General features: G+C 38.0%; 2 protein-coding genes across 3 annotated transcripts in view; one reads left to right on the top strand and one right to left on the bottom strand.

The window, feature by feature from the left end:
• Positions 1-10,566, bottom strand: part of METTL15 (methyltransferase 15, mitochondrial 12S rRNA N4-cytidine) — an 84,915-nt gene extending 74,349 nt beyond the window's left edge. The window contains exons 1-2 of the mRNA XM_082058285.1: positions 10,490-10,566; positions 8,366-8,645 (exon numbers count right to left, since the gene is read on the bottom strand). Of these exons, the coding sequence (XP_081914411.1) occupies positions 8,366-8,629 (264 nt within the window). The 5' untranslated portion in view covers positions 8,630-8,645; positions 10,490-10,566. The remainder of the gene's footprint in view (positions 1-8,365; positions 8,646-10,489) is intronic.
• A 46-nt stretch (positions 10,567-10,612) lies between these two features.
• KIF18A (kinesin family member 18A) overlaps positions 10,613-17,876 on the top strand; it is a 36,844-nt gene continuing 29,580 nt past the window's right edge. Inside the window, exons 1-5 of one of the 2 annotated variants that reach the window (XM_082059542.1) lie at positions 10,613-10,691; positions 11,778-12,172; positions 12,855-13,012; positions 14,125-14,229; positions 15,241-15,351. In XM_082059542.1, the coding sequence (XP_081915668.1) occupies positions 11,845-12,172; positions 12,855-13,012; positions 14,125-14,229; positions 15,241-15,351 (702 nt within the window). In that variant the 5' untranslated portion in view covers positions 10,613-10,691; positions 11,778-11,844. Of the gene's footprint in view, positions 10,692-10,796; positions 10,815-11,777; positions 12,173-12,854; positions 13,013-14,124; positions 14,230-15,240; positions 15,352-17,876 lie in introns of those variants that run through there. The other variant, XM_082059541.1, reaches the window with a different exon arrangement.

Genomic DNA, 17,876 nt, shown 5'->3' on the forward strand with positions numbered 1-17,876 from the left:
TTACTGCTCTGCTAGAAGTGACACCTGTTGAAAGGACACACCTCATGTCAGCTTCTCAAAGCCATTGAACAAGGACTTTACACTAAGGTTGTAAAGCAAAACCTACCCCAGATTAATTCCAAACCATATATCTATAAATTTTAATAGTTATATTTCTTGGTTCTAAGCACTGCTTCTTCAGTTGACTGAGGATGTGGCTTACAATGGATAAGTCTCCTGCATTCTCCCAATTTATCCCAAATCTGTTTATTGCACCTACCACTATATCCTAATGCATGCATAGATCAACCATGTAGAGAAAGGATTATCATTTTATCTTGGTATAGCTAAGACTTTGATTTTGATTAAATATACAAAAATTAAAAGGGCATACTTGTTTTATATGCCTGCCAAAACACAAGGCTTTTGAAATTATTTTAAATAAAATGGATTGTTACAAAGTGTCAGCACAGTGAGACATGCTATAAAAGTTGGTTACTCATGGGATTACAATAAAGATTTGTTAGTAGAGAAATCTACTCTTTGAGAAATGCTGGAATGTTTTAATATCTCTCTAAATAAATTACAAAATTGTACACACATGCACAGATGAAAAAATTATTAAAACATACACTTTGCTGTTATTCACTTGCAAATAAAAAATGCTAGAACTAAGAAAATGAGAGGTCAAAGATAATCAAAGATACTCTTGCATTTTTATCAGGATATTTTTAAACCATTGCTATTTAGTAAGAAGCGTTATTTAGTCTTTAACATACTAATAACATTTCCTCCCTCTCAGGAGAATTTAAAATATTTTGCAAATATGTTTAGTTTCATACAGTAAATCAGACATATCTGTTTTTAAACTAGAGAGTACCTATTTTGACTCTTAATAAGTATTTCCAAACTATTGCCACACAGAATGGAAAATATCACAATCTAGAGAACCACATAACCAGACACTGTCAGGTCCCTACCTCCCATTCTGAAAAAGCTGCAATTTGCATCCGCATTTGCTACTTCTATCAGGAACCCCAAAAATGAAAGATGACTTGCTATTTATTTTCTAATGCCATCTCAGCTTCAACCAGTAACAAAATACTGCCATGTTCTAATATAAAATTATTTAACAATGAAAAATTAATTTTAAAAGGAACTGCTGGAAAATAAAAACATCTGTGCCAAAAAGCGGTCAAGGATACCATGTAGAGCAAATATAGTCATTTCAAGTTTCTCAGCAGCAAATTACATATGTTTACAACATTTTGAAAAGCAAACAACCTTTCCAAAACTCTGGATCTACTACCAAAAAGGTGATGTTGATCAGAGTGTTATGAAATGTATGAGCGGCTACACTGTACAGATAAAGCCACAGATCTATATGGTCACAACTCCCATCCAAACCTTCCTCAAGTATAAAAGAGCTGAACTTGTCAGTGAAAATATTATAAAGGGATTAAAAGGTCTTATAATATCACCTGCCAGAAAGTAAAATGACCAAAGGAAAATAAAACAACAGTTTAAATTTTTGCTAATGGTAATACACTGCACCATACAAACCATTTTCTGTAGTATCTACTAGAGAGATGAGGAAGAAGTAAATGAATTACACAGCGGAAAAGGATTTTAGTTGCAAGAAAGTATCTCCAATCAGTTCTATACAGTACATGTCTTTCATCTATGTAAAAAGTTACCACATGTAATTAAAAAAAAAATAAAATAAGGACTTCTAGATGGAATGTAACTGAAGTTTTTCCAAAAGCATCTTTTTGAGAATATGAAATTATTAAAAAGTTGTTTGCACTACAGGTCTAACAATCAACATCTAGAAATCTAAATAAACAGTTGGCATTTCGTAAGAAAACAACCTTCTCACATAATGTATTAAGTACGATACAAAATGATTTTCCAGTGCCAGCCTATCCAACAACTCAACCTAATGCAACCATTACCACCCATTTTTCACATTTAGCTCATCCACACACCAGAGGGTGCTACTAAATTATCCCAGTAAACAGCAGAAACACCCGTAAGATCACATGCCAGGTCTACATATTCAAGCACTTCAGTAACTTGCATTCTCTATCAACCACCTCTACATCATTCTGCACAGAAAAGAGACTTATGAATGGTATTTTGGAGCAGCTATCAATCATAATCACTCAATAGCCTAAAAATTAATTTCAAATATCCAGAAAGTTTCCTGGGATCAAATTTTGTCAAGGCAACAGACCACAGAGGAGCCCTTTCCCAATTCCCTCTTAGACCAGAGGTAGAAAAAGCAAAAACTTCGCCTCAATATGCGTTATTTACTTCACTCATTTTCCTAAGAGTAATGTTGTCTGGAATTAGATTTAATGACATTATGACTCAAGCACACCCTTATTAACATTTCCATAGGAAATTAAAATTTCAATGTCTGAATGACTTCAGCTAATCACTTCACTTAGCAAGACAGAGCTGATTTCCTCAGCTACCTCACAAGAAACATCTTTCCTCTGTTATAACTGAGAAGACATTTAAGATGCAATGAAAATTTTACAAAGGCTCAACTGAAAATCTAATCCATTCTTTAATATTTATGGTTAGTCAACCCAAAAAAGCCACGTACATGTTTTTGCTATGTCTTGGCTGCCAAATGCCTGCAGCAATTTGACATCAGATAATACAACTTTTTATAGAGAGGGAGCCTGAAACAATATTAGTTGATTCAGTGTCTGAAATACAATTATTAATAAAAGTATTTTCCCAAGCTGCTGAGCACCAGCAAACAGCACCGGAATGAAGACAATGTGCTCAGTAACTCTGAGAATTAGAAAAAAATATATATATAAAAAATAAAATCAGACCATAAATTTCAGTGACTTCAGATACAAATTAATTTTAAACTTCAGATTTGGTAGTTTAACCTTTTCATGCAGAACACACCTGTGTTATGCTACTCAAAACAGGATTACCTTAAACAGAAAGACAAGAAAGGGAAAAATATGCAGTTATTTCCTGTACTCCAAGCACGATCTTAAACCCCTAGTAATATTTTGTGTGGTAGAAAGTCTTTATTCCTGTTTACAAACTCAAATTCAAATATTTCATAAGAAAGCTTAGCCAAAAGGCTGACTAAATAAGACACAAAGTACTAGAAGGGGAGGAAATGAGTAGCTACATATATTAATTATCATCCTTTCTGGGATCACAGGCTCACTCAAGTTAAAATTTAAAGGGCTTAGATTACTTTCTGGTGAATTTTATTAGTTTTCCCCAAGAGGTGCAAAGAGTAATGCTGTCACAACAGAAAAGGAGAGCATATACAGCGTCATTACAAGCTGAGTCACCCAAAAGCATTGAATCTTGCTTTATTATAACACAGCGTCTTAAATAGTCTCCTGAAGCACTATCATTTGTTATGTGATAGAGTGGTAACAGCGAGCTAACCCAGGATTACAATAAAATGAAATCTGGCGCATCTGCAGAGTTGTTCTCTGTAGGCAGCCCAAGTTCCCTTGCTGGTCTCTTTGGAGATGGCAGCTCCAGGCTTCCCTTCCTCTACCGCAATAGGAAAGACGCAGAAGAAAGTTGGTGAGAGCTGTCTTGTTGCTGATGATCCCATTCAGAAGCGCCTGCTGAGAGCCGGGCCGCAGGTGGGGAGAAGAGGTGGTCGGGCAGGTGTCCAAGAACCACAACCGAAAGATTCCTCCCTGTGCAGCTGTAGCCAACTTATTCTTCCCTCCCTCCCAAGTTTTTAAGTTAAAGAGCAAAATCTCAAAGTATAAAAAAAGTTTCTTCACCATGCCTCATTCATATCTTGCCATCATTCAGATCCAATACATTATTTTTTGTTTCCTGGTACCACAGTCTAATAACACAGCAGTACCAGCTTCAAAACAGATGTGCAGTGCTCTCAAATAAGTCCTATGTGTTTTAATTCATCTGTCATTAGGAGATTTGTGTATTCTTTCAGGACCCACTACAGAAAACAGCAAAGCAAGAAACTTCAGACAACTGAAGAGCACGACTGGACTTCCTGCGCTCCCTCGATCAACAAGCCGATCATGAACACCATCTCCTGTCTTGTTTTCTTCCCTGTCCTCCCTTCTTTCCTCTCTCATCTCATGACAGAATTCACCCAGACGCAGGTAATGTAGAACTTGTATGACACTTGCCAGCATCACTTTGTTAAATACTCCTCCTTCTACCTTGTTAACTTTTTTATTTAGACTGCTTGTCACAGCAGAGAGCAATCAGTTATAAGTTAAGGAACTGAGGCAAATGCAGCCTGGTCTTTCAACTTCCCATGTAAACACTGTCACCATAAAAACAGATAATATTGTTCCTTAAAACAGTATTTAAAGGACTATCTTGTGCATGTCTTAAAACATTTTGGAAAATAGTTTTAAAATGTTTTCCATTTTCATGCACTACTTTCAAATGCTAATTTCACCCAAAAAAAAAAAGAAATCCCCCTTTAAAGTCTGATTTTAGCCAAATATTTTAAGCAATGCTCTCTAGCTGATGAGATTCTGTTTAACAAGTTTCCTATTACACGCCACAAAACATGAATACACTTAGTTATGCACTCTACATTACACATCTCTCTACACAGCTGTGATCTGAAAACGGGCTATTCTCTTCTGTAAAATTACATTATACACAACCAAGAAATCAGGCAAGACAAGAGTGACTGACAGGGTGCACAGGATCAGCCGAAATAACTCTCAATACCCCCAGTGACACTGAAGTATCACAGCAAAAAAGTTTTCTGTAATGCCCAGTCTATTTACAGAATTTTGCTTTATTAATTTGCCTTTTCCAAGTTCCAGTGTCTTTTGCTTGTTTTACAATGACAGTTTACAGTTATCATGTGCTGCTGCCATAGAAGAATTAATCATACACTTTGCATGTGGAAAGGTATTTTCAGTATGCTTCCCACTAAAAAACCATACAGCTGTTTCTACAACAAAAAAGACTATACGAATCACTTTGTCACTGGACTACTTGCAATTTACAAGTCCAGGGGAAAACAGGCTAAAATGATAAAAACAGTTCCTATGTCCATGTGAGTGTAGTGCTCATCCAAAACAAGTATTGCAGCAATTATCTCAGGATGTATTAATATTCCATGCCAAACTCAGTATTTTGGTTTTATCCTACAAAATATCTCATACAACTTAAAAAGTCAGATTTAATTTTTCAAGGTCCCTTTTAAATTCCTGTTTAGCTGGGACAGCCCATGGAAAATTTCATTTTTGAGAGCCTTTAGTGTAAATGGGTTGTTCCAATTACAAATTATTTGCAGATTGCTTTGGAAGTACTATGTTAAGTACACTGGCCACCAGCACAGCCACATAACTATTTATACACCATGATTCCTGGAAACTCTTCTCACAAACAGAAGTCCACTCTGCAGGGTGCTGTAGAGAGAAAGGTTATTTTTGTCCTTAGGAGCTTACACTCAGTATAAGGTGGAAAAGGAATACTGATATATGGCCAAGGATATAACGAAACTAAGAGAACAATTTCAGAACAAGACTCAGCTTTTGCACACCAGCAATCTACCTCAGCTTCTTTTGAGTGTCATTTATTACTTGACTATTATAGCTCTGAGGAACAGGAAGGAAATGACTCCGCTCCAGATCAACATCCAACAGTGGCAAGAGAACTTCGGAGCTGAAAGGCCGCTGTCTTCAAACTAACTGCAAAGCTCAAGCAGCATTTCAGTGACAAAAGCCCCATGTTTGACTGTCAGCAATGTCTTATGCTGCTGCTTGTTATTTTGGAAGGCCATACTCATACTCTCTCAGTTGAAAAAGAATCATTTGACATTTGGATGCATGAAAATAGTAGCTATCCTGAGAACGATGCAATGTATACCTGAAAGACTGAAAGGAAAGCTCATGGCAATCCTGGATGGTTTTAAGAAATAACCATCTCTTTCTAGAAGCTAAGTATCACTTACACATTATTTCCAAGACAAAGAGGATACCCTCTTTAATGAAAGATTGGTAGAAAAAATAATCCGGATAATTTTATGAAAAATCAAAGAGGATACCTCTGCAAGAAGTCCCAACTAACTCAAGAAGATGTCAGACAATATCTGTTTGGGGAAAGTCAACTGCCTTATTTTTTTCAGACACAATGAACAGAACGAGATCAAAAGCTCATTTGATATTAACTTTGTTTCTGATGAACCACTCAAACACTGGAGAAAATGGAATGGTCTTATTCGTTCTTTCTCACCTCAAGTTTGATCTCCTACCATTTAATTTACAGATATTAAAGAAAAGCTTCCAGAACCCTCATAAACCAAGTAATGCTCCTAGAGCTCACTGTATCTCCACTCTAGTCTAGATCACATTTAATGTAAAACCATACAAGACCAGTTTACAAGCTTCCCCATTACATCGGAGTAGGTTATAATAATAATAATGCTTGTTTTTGTTCTAGTTATTATACATAAAAGTGTGCTGTTTGTGCTGGAACACCATCAAGTAGTTTCCTAGAGCTCTGCAACCTTTAAGAACCTTTGTTATAAGACCCCCATAAGAATCATTAAAATTTCAAAGTTTCATCCTCAGGCATTCATAGTAGAACTTACTGCTAATGAAATTAATTTCGTATCACTATGGCCATATGATGAGGAAGAGATCCACATCTCTAGTGACTATTGAAAAGGACACAATAGGAAAAAGTAAGGAGAAAAATCAGGAAAACATGCTTCTGGATGTCCAAAGACATTCGTTCTGAAAAGGAAGCTTGGTTCTTCACAACCACTGAAGTTTAAGAGAACAGAGAAAACTCAAGCTGCCCAGACAAATGCAGAAACAGAGTTTGTGTAAAGAAGACTAGTGGACTGAAGACTAAAATGTAGTTTAGTCAATACAGTGAACTTAAATAGGAAATTACTTGCGTGTAGATTTACTGCAACAGACTATTCATTGAGGAGAAGAACGGTAAATCGGTAAAAACTAATTTGTACAATATGCTTTGAAGACAGGACTACTACAGGGACTTTGTAGAAACAAGCTCTAAAGCAATAAAGGAAGATTCAAAGATAAGTGGGAAAACAGTTGCTTAAACCCATGACAAATAGATTCCACAAACAAGACAGTCAACAAGAATATTCAGTAGGAGGGTACTAATGTCTTTATCTCAGCTGTGACTCACTCTTAAGTAACACTTATTTTCTTAGGAACACCTATAAGTAAAACGAAAACCCCATTCAATGACCAAAACTATAGGGAGAACGTTTTCTTTCTAATTTGATTTTCCTTATATTTTGGAACTCCTTGTCTCAGGACACAACAAGAAATAAAGGTCCAAATCAGTTTTTTTGTAACAAATAATGTAACTGTGTTAAAACCCAGTAAAGGAAATCTTTATGTGCACAGGAGAAAGGAAAGCAGAAAAACAAAATCCAAGATCAGAACGTTAACTTCCCTGCCCATAAAATACAGTGTTTGTGAAGTTCTTAGTCATGACTATCACCTTAAAAATATAAATTGATACCACAGTCCCAGTTCTAGATCCGTGTTAACAGAAACTGTACCACCATTCGTGTGAGTGAGAAACAGTCTCAGCCTTGGTTTAAAATTTCACTGATGTTAACTGCAGCAAAACTCAGTTGACACATTTCATGCTTTTGCACACTACTTATTTTCAAAACTTTGGGCTTCAGAAAGTGCTGCAAATGTCTGATTTACGCTGCCTTTACAAAAGAAAAATGGAAGTGCTGCTTTCATTTTCGGTTATGCTAAACAGGCTTCTGTTTAGTGTAAATCCTTCTTTTCAAGTTATAACACACTTGTGCTCTCTTATGTCTGTCACCAGCAGTTCACCACTTTCTTAGAAATCTGCAAAACCACATATACACACACCTGAAAAAAACCTCACCCCAATAATAAGCTATTTTACATTAATAAATATTTAAAATCTCAGAAAGTCTTCAGGGACAACAATAGTTACTCTCCACAGTTTATAACCAGGAATAGTTTCTTTTGCAAGTTTTATTGCCAAATATGCTTATTTATATCAACACACACAATTTAATGAACAGTTTCCCATCAGCCTCCTCTTAATTCTTATTCAAGTAAACACTTACGCAACTTGAAAAATACTTTATATAATGTCACAATTTCTTTGTTCATTTAATGTGTGAAAATTTCATCATAGTTCTGACAGGTGAATGAAATCTGAACTCAAAGTTCCTTATGTATTTCACTAGTTTAGGCATCTTCAACAGAAGGACACACGCAAGGGCAATGCACATTGCAAAAATTACATTATTTAGATTCTCCGTGGTTTCCAGAACACTTAAAACACTGTGTTCCAAACAAAAGAAGTTTTCACAAGGCCATGCAACAAGATTTGACCACAACTTTTGACTCACCTGGCCTGGCTGGGGGGATAAACAATTAACAACCTCCTCCAGCATCACTGGTGTGTGCAATCTTCCAAAATTATTGTCTTCTGTCCTTGGAGGCAACTCTTCAGTTTCACATTTTGGGACAGTTTGTTCCTTTAACTCACTGTCAGAAAGCTTTTTTGCTGAAGAATGGATCCTTCTGGCCAAAGTAGCCACATTTATTGAATTCAGTTTGAAGTTGCTCAGAAAGACACATTTGTGAACTTGGCACAGACACCGAGATAACATTTTGGAGCTGAACAACCTAGAAAAACAGTAGATGTAGGGAATTACTTAACAAAAATATTTAAAATACTAGATTTGTTTTTAAAAAGTGGAAATGCTGTAAGTAAAGCAGTACGCAGTCCAAGATGGGCAGTTTTACAGATACATCGTGTCAGCAAAAAGTGAGAAACTCTGACTTGTTTTCAGAATTTTCAATCTTATCTACCAGGCAATCATATTCAAACAACAATGGTTTCCTTTTCAACAGCAACATCTCCTTTTCCTTTTCATTGCCAGGACTCCAACAGCATTACAATGTCCCAGAGACACTAACATTCAATGGCTAACCAAATCTGAGCACAACCAGAACAGTGACTTTCCTTTCAAATTGCTCCCCTTTGTTTTGCCAAGTGCAATGAGATGATTGCTCTGAACACAGCACTCTGGTTGCCAAGTTTTCTATATTTCTAGTTAAACCAGTAATGGACAAAGCAAACACTGCAACCATATTTAAAACAGTACTATAAGTTTGTGTTACACACATAATAATTCTATGGTTTTCATTACGCATTACCTCTTGTAATACCAAATATTTTGAACACAGTCAAATGTAAGAATTCTGCAGAGTATAACTAACTGAAATAACACCCAGAACATCAGAGTGGTTTGCTGTGTACTTTGTCTGTAACCACACGGAGAACTGATGAATTTCCCCTCTAGCCAAAACACCCTAAATTAGTAACCTACTAGTAGACAGCTGCATGACTTAAACAATTTTTACCTTCCATCAAAAATAAATAAATAAATAAATAAATAACTTAGATAACAATAAGGCTTTAGTGATAAGGTATTTGCATTTCTTTATGGAGCTGAGACCTCCTGTAACAATGTATTTCCTAATTGCTCCTTCCAGGCAAGAAAGTTACAAACTTTGACATAAAACTATCTGAAAAAGTACCATCCTACATTTACCCCATTAACAGAAGGGCAACCTTATTTTACCTGTCAGATTTTTACTACATGCTTTGCTTGCATTTACCCAGCCAGAGGCTTCACACCTTTTGCCTGCATAGATAAGAACATGCTGAGTTATCACCTCCGGCAAGTTATTCTCCTGGTAATTTAAGCCTCAGTCAGGCAATATTTCCCCTCACCTTAAACCTGGAAGTCTTAAATTTGGAAGTGTGCATCCCTCTACAACCTCTCACAGAAATACCATCACCTTGCAGTTTTGCAACAAACCACAAAGCCCCTACAGAAAATACTATATGAAGAGGGCAAAGACCAACAATCACCACCCAGCTCTCCCTGCCCAACACCTGTACGGGCCCAGGAGGTGTCGTTAACACCAGGGACACACTTTACACAAAACCAACTTCATCCTACACACCTGTGTGGTCTTTTTAGAAGCAAGCAGAAGCATCCTTTCCTACAGCGTACACGTTATATACATCATGCATACTAAGCAGCATTCAAGCGCCTTGAGGCTGCAGAGCAGGATTTGCACTCAAGTGGATGGTAAAAGCAGAGAGAGAGCAGAGATTCGACCCCGTAAGGCTTTTCCCCAGAGACACCCACACCCCACAGCCCCATCCCCGCCCGGGCCGGGGGACACGAGGGGCCCTGGTAGCGCCAGCCTGCCTGTCCTCCCCACCAGGCTGGGGAAGCCCCGCTGGCCGCGGGCTCCGCCGCTGCCCCTCAGAGCCAACCCCGCCTAGGCCTCCCAGTCCTCCTGAGAGGCTCAGGAAGGTAGGAAACCCCCTCAGCTTCACACCACCGGAGCCGCCATCTCAACACTCCCCCCACCCCCAGCAACAGGCGCTGGCAACCCCCATAAGGCAGGGTAGTGCTAAGCCCCCCAGGCGCCCCCACCCCACTGCGCACCGCGGAGCCGCCCGCACCAGCTGAGACAACCGGGCCCCAGCTGGCGCCCAGCGCAGCCGCGCGTCCCCTCACGCTCACCCTTCGGCGCCGTCGCGCTGGTGGCGTCATGGGGGCGGTGGCCAATGAGGAGGCGGGGAGGGCAGGGCCGCTTGTGTTTGAATTCGGCGGCCGCGGCGGGCGACGGTTGCTCGGCCGTGCGGAGGTGAGTGGTGATCCCGGCCCGTTCCGGTCCTGTCCCCTCGGGTCCTGTCTGGTCCTTCTGCTGCGGCCCCGGCCGTGCTGTGGGGCTGGCGGCACAGCCCGAGGGAGCGCTGCCCATGGCTGGGTGAGGAGGACGGGGTGGGGCTGGGCCGCGGCTCCCCTGCTGTTCCGCTCCGGCTGTTCCCCCGCGTTCCCGCCTGGTTCTGTGGCCGTGGGGCGGCTCGGCTGAGAAAGAGAAAGGGCAAGCGTGTCCCTAGGCTGGAAAGGTGTCACCGAGAGCCTTTCCCGTGAAGGTCGCTGTTCGCTCTGAAGAGCGAGCGGCCCCGGTGACCAGCGGGGAGGGCCCGTTAAAGGGACTTTCTGCTTTGGCATCTGTGGAACGTGTTTCTGTGTCCCATCCAAATAACGTTGAAGTAAATCCAACTTTCGCTGTCTCTCTAAACCTACGTGCAATGCAACTAAATCAGCATCGCAGAGAAAGCTCCGCGTTCTGCTGAAGGGCAAGAAAACCACAGGCCGTGAGGGGCAATGGGCACAGGCTGGAGCACAGGAGGTTCCATCTGAATATGAGGAGAAACTTCTTTACTCTGAGGGTGCCAGAGCCCTGGAACAGGCTGCCCAGAGAGGCTGTGGAGTCTTCTCTGGAGATATTCAAACCCTCCTGGACACATTCTGTGCAATCTGCTCTGGTGAACCTGCCTTAGCAGGTGGGTTGGACTGGACGATCTCCAGAGGTCTCTTCCAAGCTCAATCACTCTGTGATTCTGTGTAGAAACCTGGTAGCTCATCTGGAACTTTGCTCTGAACTAAAGGAAAGCCAGTAGATTAATTAGTAGCTGAGTTTGTTAAATTAAGCTTCCTGATTTCCTAGGGAAATGCTACTTAGTTTCCTTAAAGCTGTGCTGAATTAGGTCACCTTTTCAGGGCAATTACTGTGCTTTCCAAAGTTGTGCTGTCACTGCAGCAGCCCAGGGGGATGGGCAGGTCCAGCACAGGTACAAGATGTTAGCCCTGATTGAAGGTGTGAACTATTCAAAAGTTTATATTTGAAGTGTTAGACCTTTCACTCTTATTTTGTCAATTGCAGGAAAGATCCAGCTGCTTGGCCTGCAAGAGCCTTTGAAGCAAAGAAGGGGGACAAAAGGGATGTTGCTATGTCTGCTGCTAAGGAGGAAGATGTCTGTAATCATGTGAAAGTGGTGGTCCGTGTCCGCCCAGAGTCTCAAAAGGAAAAAGATGGCAACTTTAGCAAGGTCGTTCACGTTGTGGACCAGCATATATTGGTCTTTGATCCAAAAGAAGAAGAAGTCAGCTTCTTTCACGGGAAGAAACTTACCCATAGGGATATTAGTAAGAGAAAAAATAAAGATCTGAAATTTGTATTTGATGCTGTTTTTGATGAAAGTTCATCCCAGTTGGAAGTTTTTGAACACACAACCAAAAATGTAATCGATGGCTTCTTAAATGGATATAACTGCACAGGTAACTTTGTTATTTATCTTCTTCAATTCAAAAACTTCACTAAATTCCTCAAAGTTTCTACCATTGTACCTGACTGCTGTAGAGGCCTTAAAAAAAGGCTGGGAGAGAAATAAAGCATTTGTTTTAATTTATAGATAATGAGAGACTGAAGGTTTAGTCTACGGAACTTAAGATAGCTCTACTCTATTTCGGAAATGAGTTCATGTTAGTGTTATAGTAAGCAAGAATTTTATCTGATAAATACATGTTTCTGAAGAAAGCCCTTTGGAAAGAGTTGTTCAATCAGAAGTTGTTGTGTCACTGAGTGTGTGGTAGCCTGCTTTATGAACTCTCATCAGTAGCTTGTTTTTTTAATTGGCAAATGGAATGTGGTGAGGAAATGAAATATCTACCTGCAATAAGTTGATGGTTTAGTGTTATGAGAACATGCTAATAATATTTCCATGTAAATTGCCAATGAATGAATTTTGCACTGAAAATTCAAAAACTAATATGATTTTGAAATAGCTTTCTCATTATAGATGTAAGAGGTAAAGCCTAAGTAAGAAACTTGATCGGTTATGAAAACAGCTGTGCAGAATGACAGAGGTGTGTGAATGTCCATTTGGTTTTGCGTTTCCAATTAGCTTACTGGTATAAAGTAAATATTTTGCTTTGTTTGTTTGTTTTTGCGAAAATTCAGTGCTTGCATATGGTGCAACAGGAGCTGGAAAGACTCATACAATGTTGGGTTCCCCTGAAGATCCTGGTGTGATGTATTTAACCATGATGGCACTTTATAATTGCATGGATCAAATGAAAGAAGATAAAATATGCAATCTTGCTGTCTCTTATTTAGAGGTAAGCGAGTTCCTACATTTAGTATGTTGTTTTTAGTAAGGCGTATTTTAATAAAAATAAGCTGGTTTTGCATTCCCCTGGCCCTTCCTGGAACTTTACAAAATTTGTTGTCCCTGATAGTAATAGAACTGAACTGTGCTCCACAAATTTACTGTTATTTATAGGCACCTGTTATTATTTAACAGAAGACTGTCCAAAAAGGACAATCTATTCTAATACATTTACTAAACATTCTAATGATTTCTGTCTTGCTGATCAGTTGCATCCCTCTTGAATGTCTGTTGATGTGTACAAGAAAATATCTTTTCAGGGTTATATTTCAGGATTTCACAATAAAATCCTATAAGCACAGTGAAATCACAAAAAAATGTTATCTAATGCCTTTTTGATGTTGTTTTTTAAAATTTTATGTTTATTTTATTGAAGACATAGCACAATTACTCGAATTAAAGCTGTTCCATGAATGGTTACCTCTACAAATATTCTGTTCGTTCTTTGTCACATTTTCCTCCCCTTTTTTTTTTTCATCACAGTTCTGTTTTTACAAGTACTTGTTTTAGCACTATTGCCAAGAAGTAATAGTAAAATTATTACCTTTTATCCCCACTCAAAGTTTTAATGGAAGACTAGTTAGTATGTTGGGGGGAGAAGGAGAAGCAAAAAGTTTACTTTGCCACATGCTGTTTCAAGTGCTTCCACAGACCACAAAATACAGTATTTAAGAATTTTAACAGAAATATATTTGGATTACAAAATCTCACTACACTATGAATTATGAAGGGTAATGGAGGACAATAAATGCTTTGAATTCATGATTGCTGCAAAAGTGTTATAGTAAAAATAGGTAAACTTTGACTTTTTTTTATTAAGAACATTTACTAGGAAAGAGTGACTCCCACTTCAATGGCTAAAAAATTCATGCAAATTGAATTAACTGAATATTTCCACCTTGGTATAGGAAAGCTGTTTGGCAAAAATTCTACAGAATGAATTTGTTGCTTTATCTAAAAGAAGTACTAGAAAAGACTGTGATGATTTCTGGCTAGTTAAGTTTAATTCTGTCAAGTATGATAGGATAGTTTTATTAAAATATTTTGAATTCCCATTCAAAGGTCTACAATGAACAGATCCGTGATCTGCTGGTAAACTCGGGACCTCTGGCTGTTCGTGAAGATACCCAGAAAGGGGTGGTAGTTCAAGGGCTTACGTTACATCAGGTATGGAAATAGATACTGAAATTCAGGAAACCTCCCAATACGTTTGAGAAAATGGTGAACTTCCCATTGATCTGTGAAAGCTGTAGCAATTTGGGAATTTCTTAGTGGGCTTTTTTTCTGTCCGTAATCACCGGTACCTTAGTAACTTGCAAACCTAATTAATTATTTAAAAGTATGTTGTAGAAAAAATGCTAATATTCTTTAGTGGAAATGGGTAAAAGCATTCAATCCTTATTATCAAAAGGGTACAATTATTTTGGTAATTCAGGTTTTGAAAGATTCGTTTTTTGCCTAAAACATCTTTGCAATTGTTAAAGAAATTAATTGCCTTTAGTGCCATCTTGGAGTGTTCTACAACTCTGAAATGTCTCACAGTTGCTTTTGTTTTTAAATAACTAAGTTTGAAAAGTTCCGTGATAAATTACTTTCCCAGGCCAGCACAGCGATTAGTTGGCAAACATTGTGAGAGAACTTGGTTTTCTGATCCAAAAATCAACTCTCCCGGCCCTATTTTCTTGCAGCCTTTTAGTGTATTTGAAACACTATGTAACTTCCAGCTCCTCTGTGCATGGATTAACAATGCAACAGGAAACAGTGTTATTAGTTTAGCTCACTCTGTGAACACCATCTTTCTAAAGCTTGGGTCTTGTGGGGGAAAAAAGTTAGGATATCACTGTTTAATGCATTAGTACAAGAAAAATTAAGTCAATCATTCTTAAATGAGACTTCTTCTAACTATGGAGAACCTTTGCAGATTTGTTTAAACTCTTTGCTAAAAAAAGTCGCCAATTTAAATTTCTGCATTTATTAAGTGCTTGCTTTTTGTACCTTGCTGCTTTTTAACTGCAAATGTTTGTCTGAAATGCTTCAATTCCAAAACAAGAAATTTTAAGTTCGTTTATTTTTTTTGAAGGTGAATGTTAGTGTGTTTTAGGATCAGTATAGAATCTCCTATAGTTGATTAAAAGGGAAAAAAATAACATGGTTTTATCTTATGCTCTACCCTAAAAGCCTAAATCAGCAGAGGAAATCCTTCAAATGTTGGATTATGGAAATAAAAATAGAACGCAGCATCCCACTGATGTAAATGCCTCCTCCTCCCGGTCCCATGCTGTCTTTCAGGTAAAATGATAAAGCAGATGTACAGTTGTCATTAGTGTGAGTTGTAGTTTTATGCAATGCAATCTTTCTTTTTTTAAACTCTGTTGAATATTAGCTTGCCTAAGAGGAGATTAAAGTTTTCTAGTTTACTCTTATTGACTGCTTGTAACCTTTACATATTTACAAAGAATGATATGGAAGTATATTCAAAGCTCAAAATTACTGTTTTACAGAAAAGATATTTCTTCTAACGACTGTTAGCTGAAGCTTGGAACAAGAGAGCTTTTCACTGAATTCTTTTTTTCAAATATAGTTACTGTGAAACTTTACATACTTGATATTCATGGACAAATGTCTGCGTGTTAGAACTTTTCCATGAAGGAAAAGACCTTTCCATGTAAAGCTTGGACATTGCCATGTCTGGAAGCATGTTCTGCTGTCCACTCAGCATTCAGTTCCAGTGCACAGTTCATTCATAAAAACTCTCAGACTGATTCTGTTCAAGGATACTGTAGGTATTGAAAACTTTATCTGGTGTTCCTTTCAGTATTCCTAATCCAGTTAACTCTTGTAATGAGATAATCCTGAATGTTTGTTGCAGTTTATCTTTTGAGATGGCCTAGCTGTCAATCAAGGTATTAAATTGCTTTTGCTTAAGTGTTATTTTCTGCTAAGTGCACAAATTATTGGTAAAAGTCATGGTTTGTTTTGATTGTATCCTGAATGTATGATTTACATAAATATCTACTAATATCATGTGTTCTCAAAGATAAACTAGCGCACCCTTTGAATAATAGCACATTTGTTAATGAATGGGTTTTAAGCCTTTTTCGCAGAAGTGACTTTATGCTTGAGAGGAGAGGAGGATTTAGAAAACTGTGTGTGTAAATAAAGGCTTAACAGAAATGCTGCATCTGCATGTTGCGCTTTAGAGGAGTATTACTGTTGCTAACTGGATTGATCCAATCAATGTAACTGAAAGTTTAACAGATTTGAGTTAATGTAAACTAGTTTAAGCTTAGCAAATTCACAACCACATGCTTTTTTTTTTTTAAGTGGATTCTTAGGTAACCTATCTACTTGTTGCACTTATTAGCAGTGTTGGCATCTGTAAGAAATAATTACAAACTAGGCAATTAGTGCTACAAATAATCATTTATGTCAGTTTCTCAGATATTTCCACAAATTTGTCACATTCTACAAAACATCTCTTATCTACTTATCCTCTATTGCATCTTTGGTTCTGCAGATATACATGATGAGAAATCCTTAATGCTGTCTTGATTCCTCTTCATTTTTTAAATTTTCTGTTATTTTAAGAGCTGCTCTTGTTTGTAGAGGTCAGTTATCTCTTATGCTGACTTTGGTTTTTGTTGTTAACTTTATTGGAGAAGGATGTTTTCTGGAACTGACTCAAAGTAGTAAAAGTCTTGGCCCAAGACTTTCTGATTTTAGAGATGCAAGTTGTGCCTTACTGTACCATCTGTCTTGGGTTTGAAATCTCTATCTAGGTCAGGCAATTACTGCATCTGAAAGTAAAATCCCAATTGCAACACTGTTCTATTGAAAGTGTTCTGCTGACGGACAAAGAAATAGAAAAGATTCTGCTTTGGGGCATTTCCTGTCTCTTTTGAATTTTTCTAAAAGCTTGAGTCATGCAACAAAGCTTGTCTGTCCCTCTACCTTTCCCTTCTTCACTAACGACAGTTACTGGGTTCTGGTAGAGTCTTACAAGCCTGACATAGCTACTTTATCAAGGTAAGTACAGGGAAGTGGCTTTTTTTTAATATATATATATGTGTGTATATATATATATATATAGTCCTAGAAATAGTACAACAGAACTTGCATTGTTTGATATAGAACCTTGTCTATTTGATATAGACATACCTTTTGTGGCAAGTCATAAGAGTTGTATTCACTCCCAATACTTGTCAATTTTTTTTCTGTCAAAAATTGCTGTGAAGACTTCATCCATCCGCAAAGCTTAAGCCTACAGTACTGGTGAGATAGTGTCTTTATTAGTCAATTACCTTATACATATGGCAACTCTTTCCCAATTCACTGTCTAAAAGTGCGTTCATGAAAGGTTCGGTAGCCACTAGCCTTACAAATGGCAAGGCACGCAACCCAAAAGAAAGTTAAATTTATAGAGAATCCCAAAAAAGTAAGAGCTGCCTAAGGACAACTGTAATTCTTCTTATTGACTGTATAATCATGCTCTACCTACTTCCTCATAAACCTGAGGAAAGAATAACTTCACTAGTAGAAGGAAGCAAAACCATTTAGTTCCTTCTGTATCTCCTGTATAAAGGAGATTTCAGGAAAGAAGAGATGAGCAGGAACAAGTGGCCTCAGGGATCACAGCTTTCCAAAAGACCCTGGAGTACTATGTGTTTTCACAGCAGTGAGTATTGTTCCCCTATTAATTGTAATGACAGTTAAGTCTCAATCACTGAAGTCCAGCCTTTCTCCTGGTTTATCCCCATATATATCTTTACAGCATACTCTTAAAGGTGGCTTTAAAAAATGTACATCTTTTTCAG

This window comes from Streptopelia decaocto (assembly GCF_964273445.1).
Source record: "Streptopelia decaocto genome assembly, chromosome: 7".
NCBI lineage: Eukaryota > Metazoa > Chordata > Aves > Columbiformes > Columbidae > Streptopelia > Streptopelia decaocto.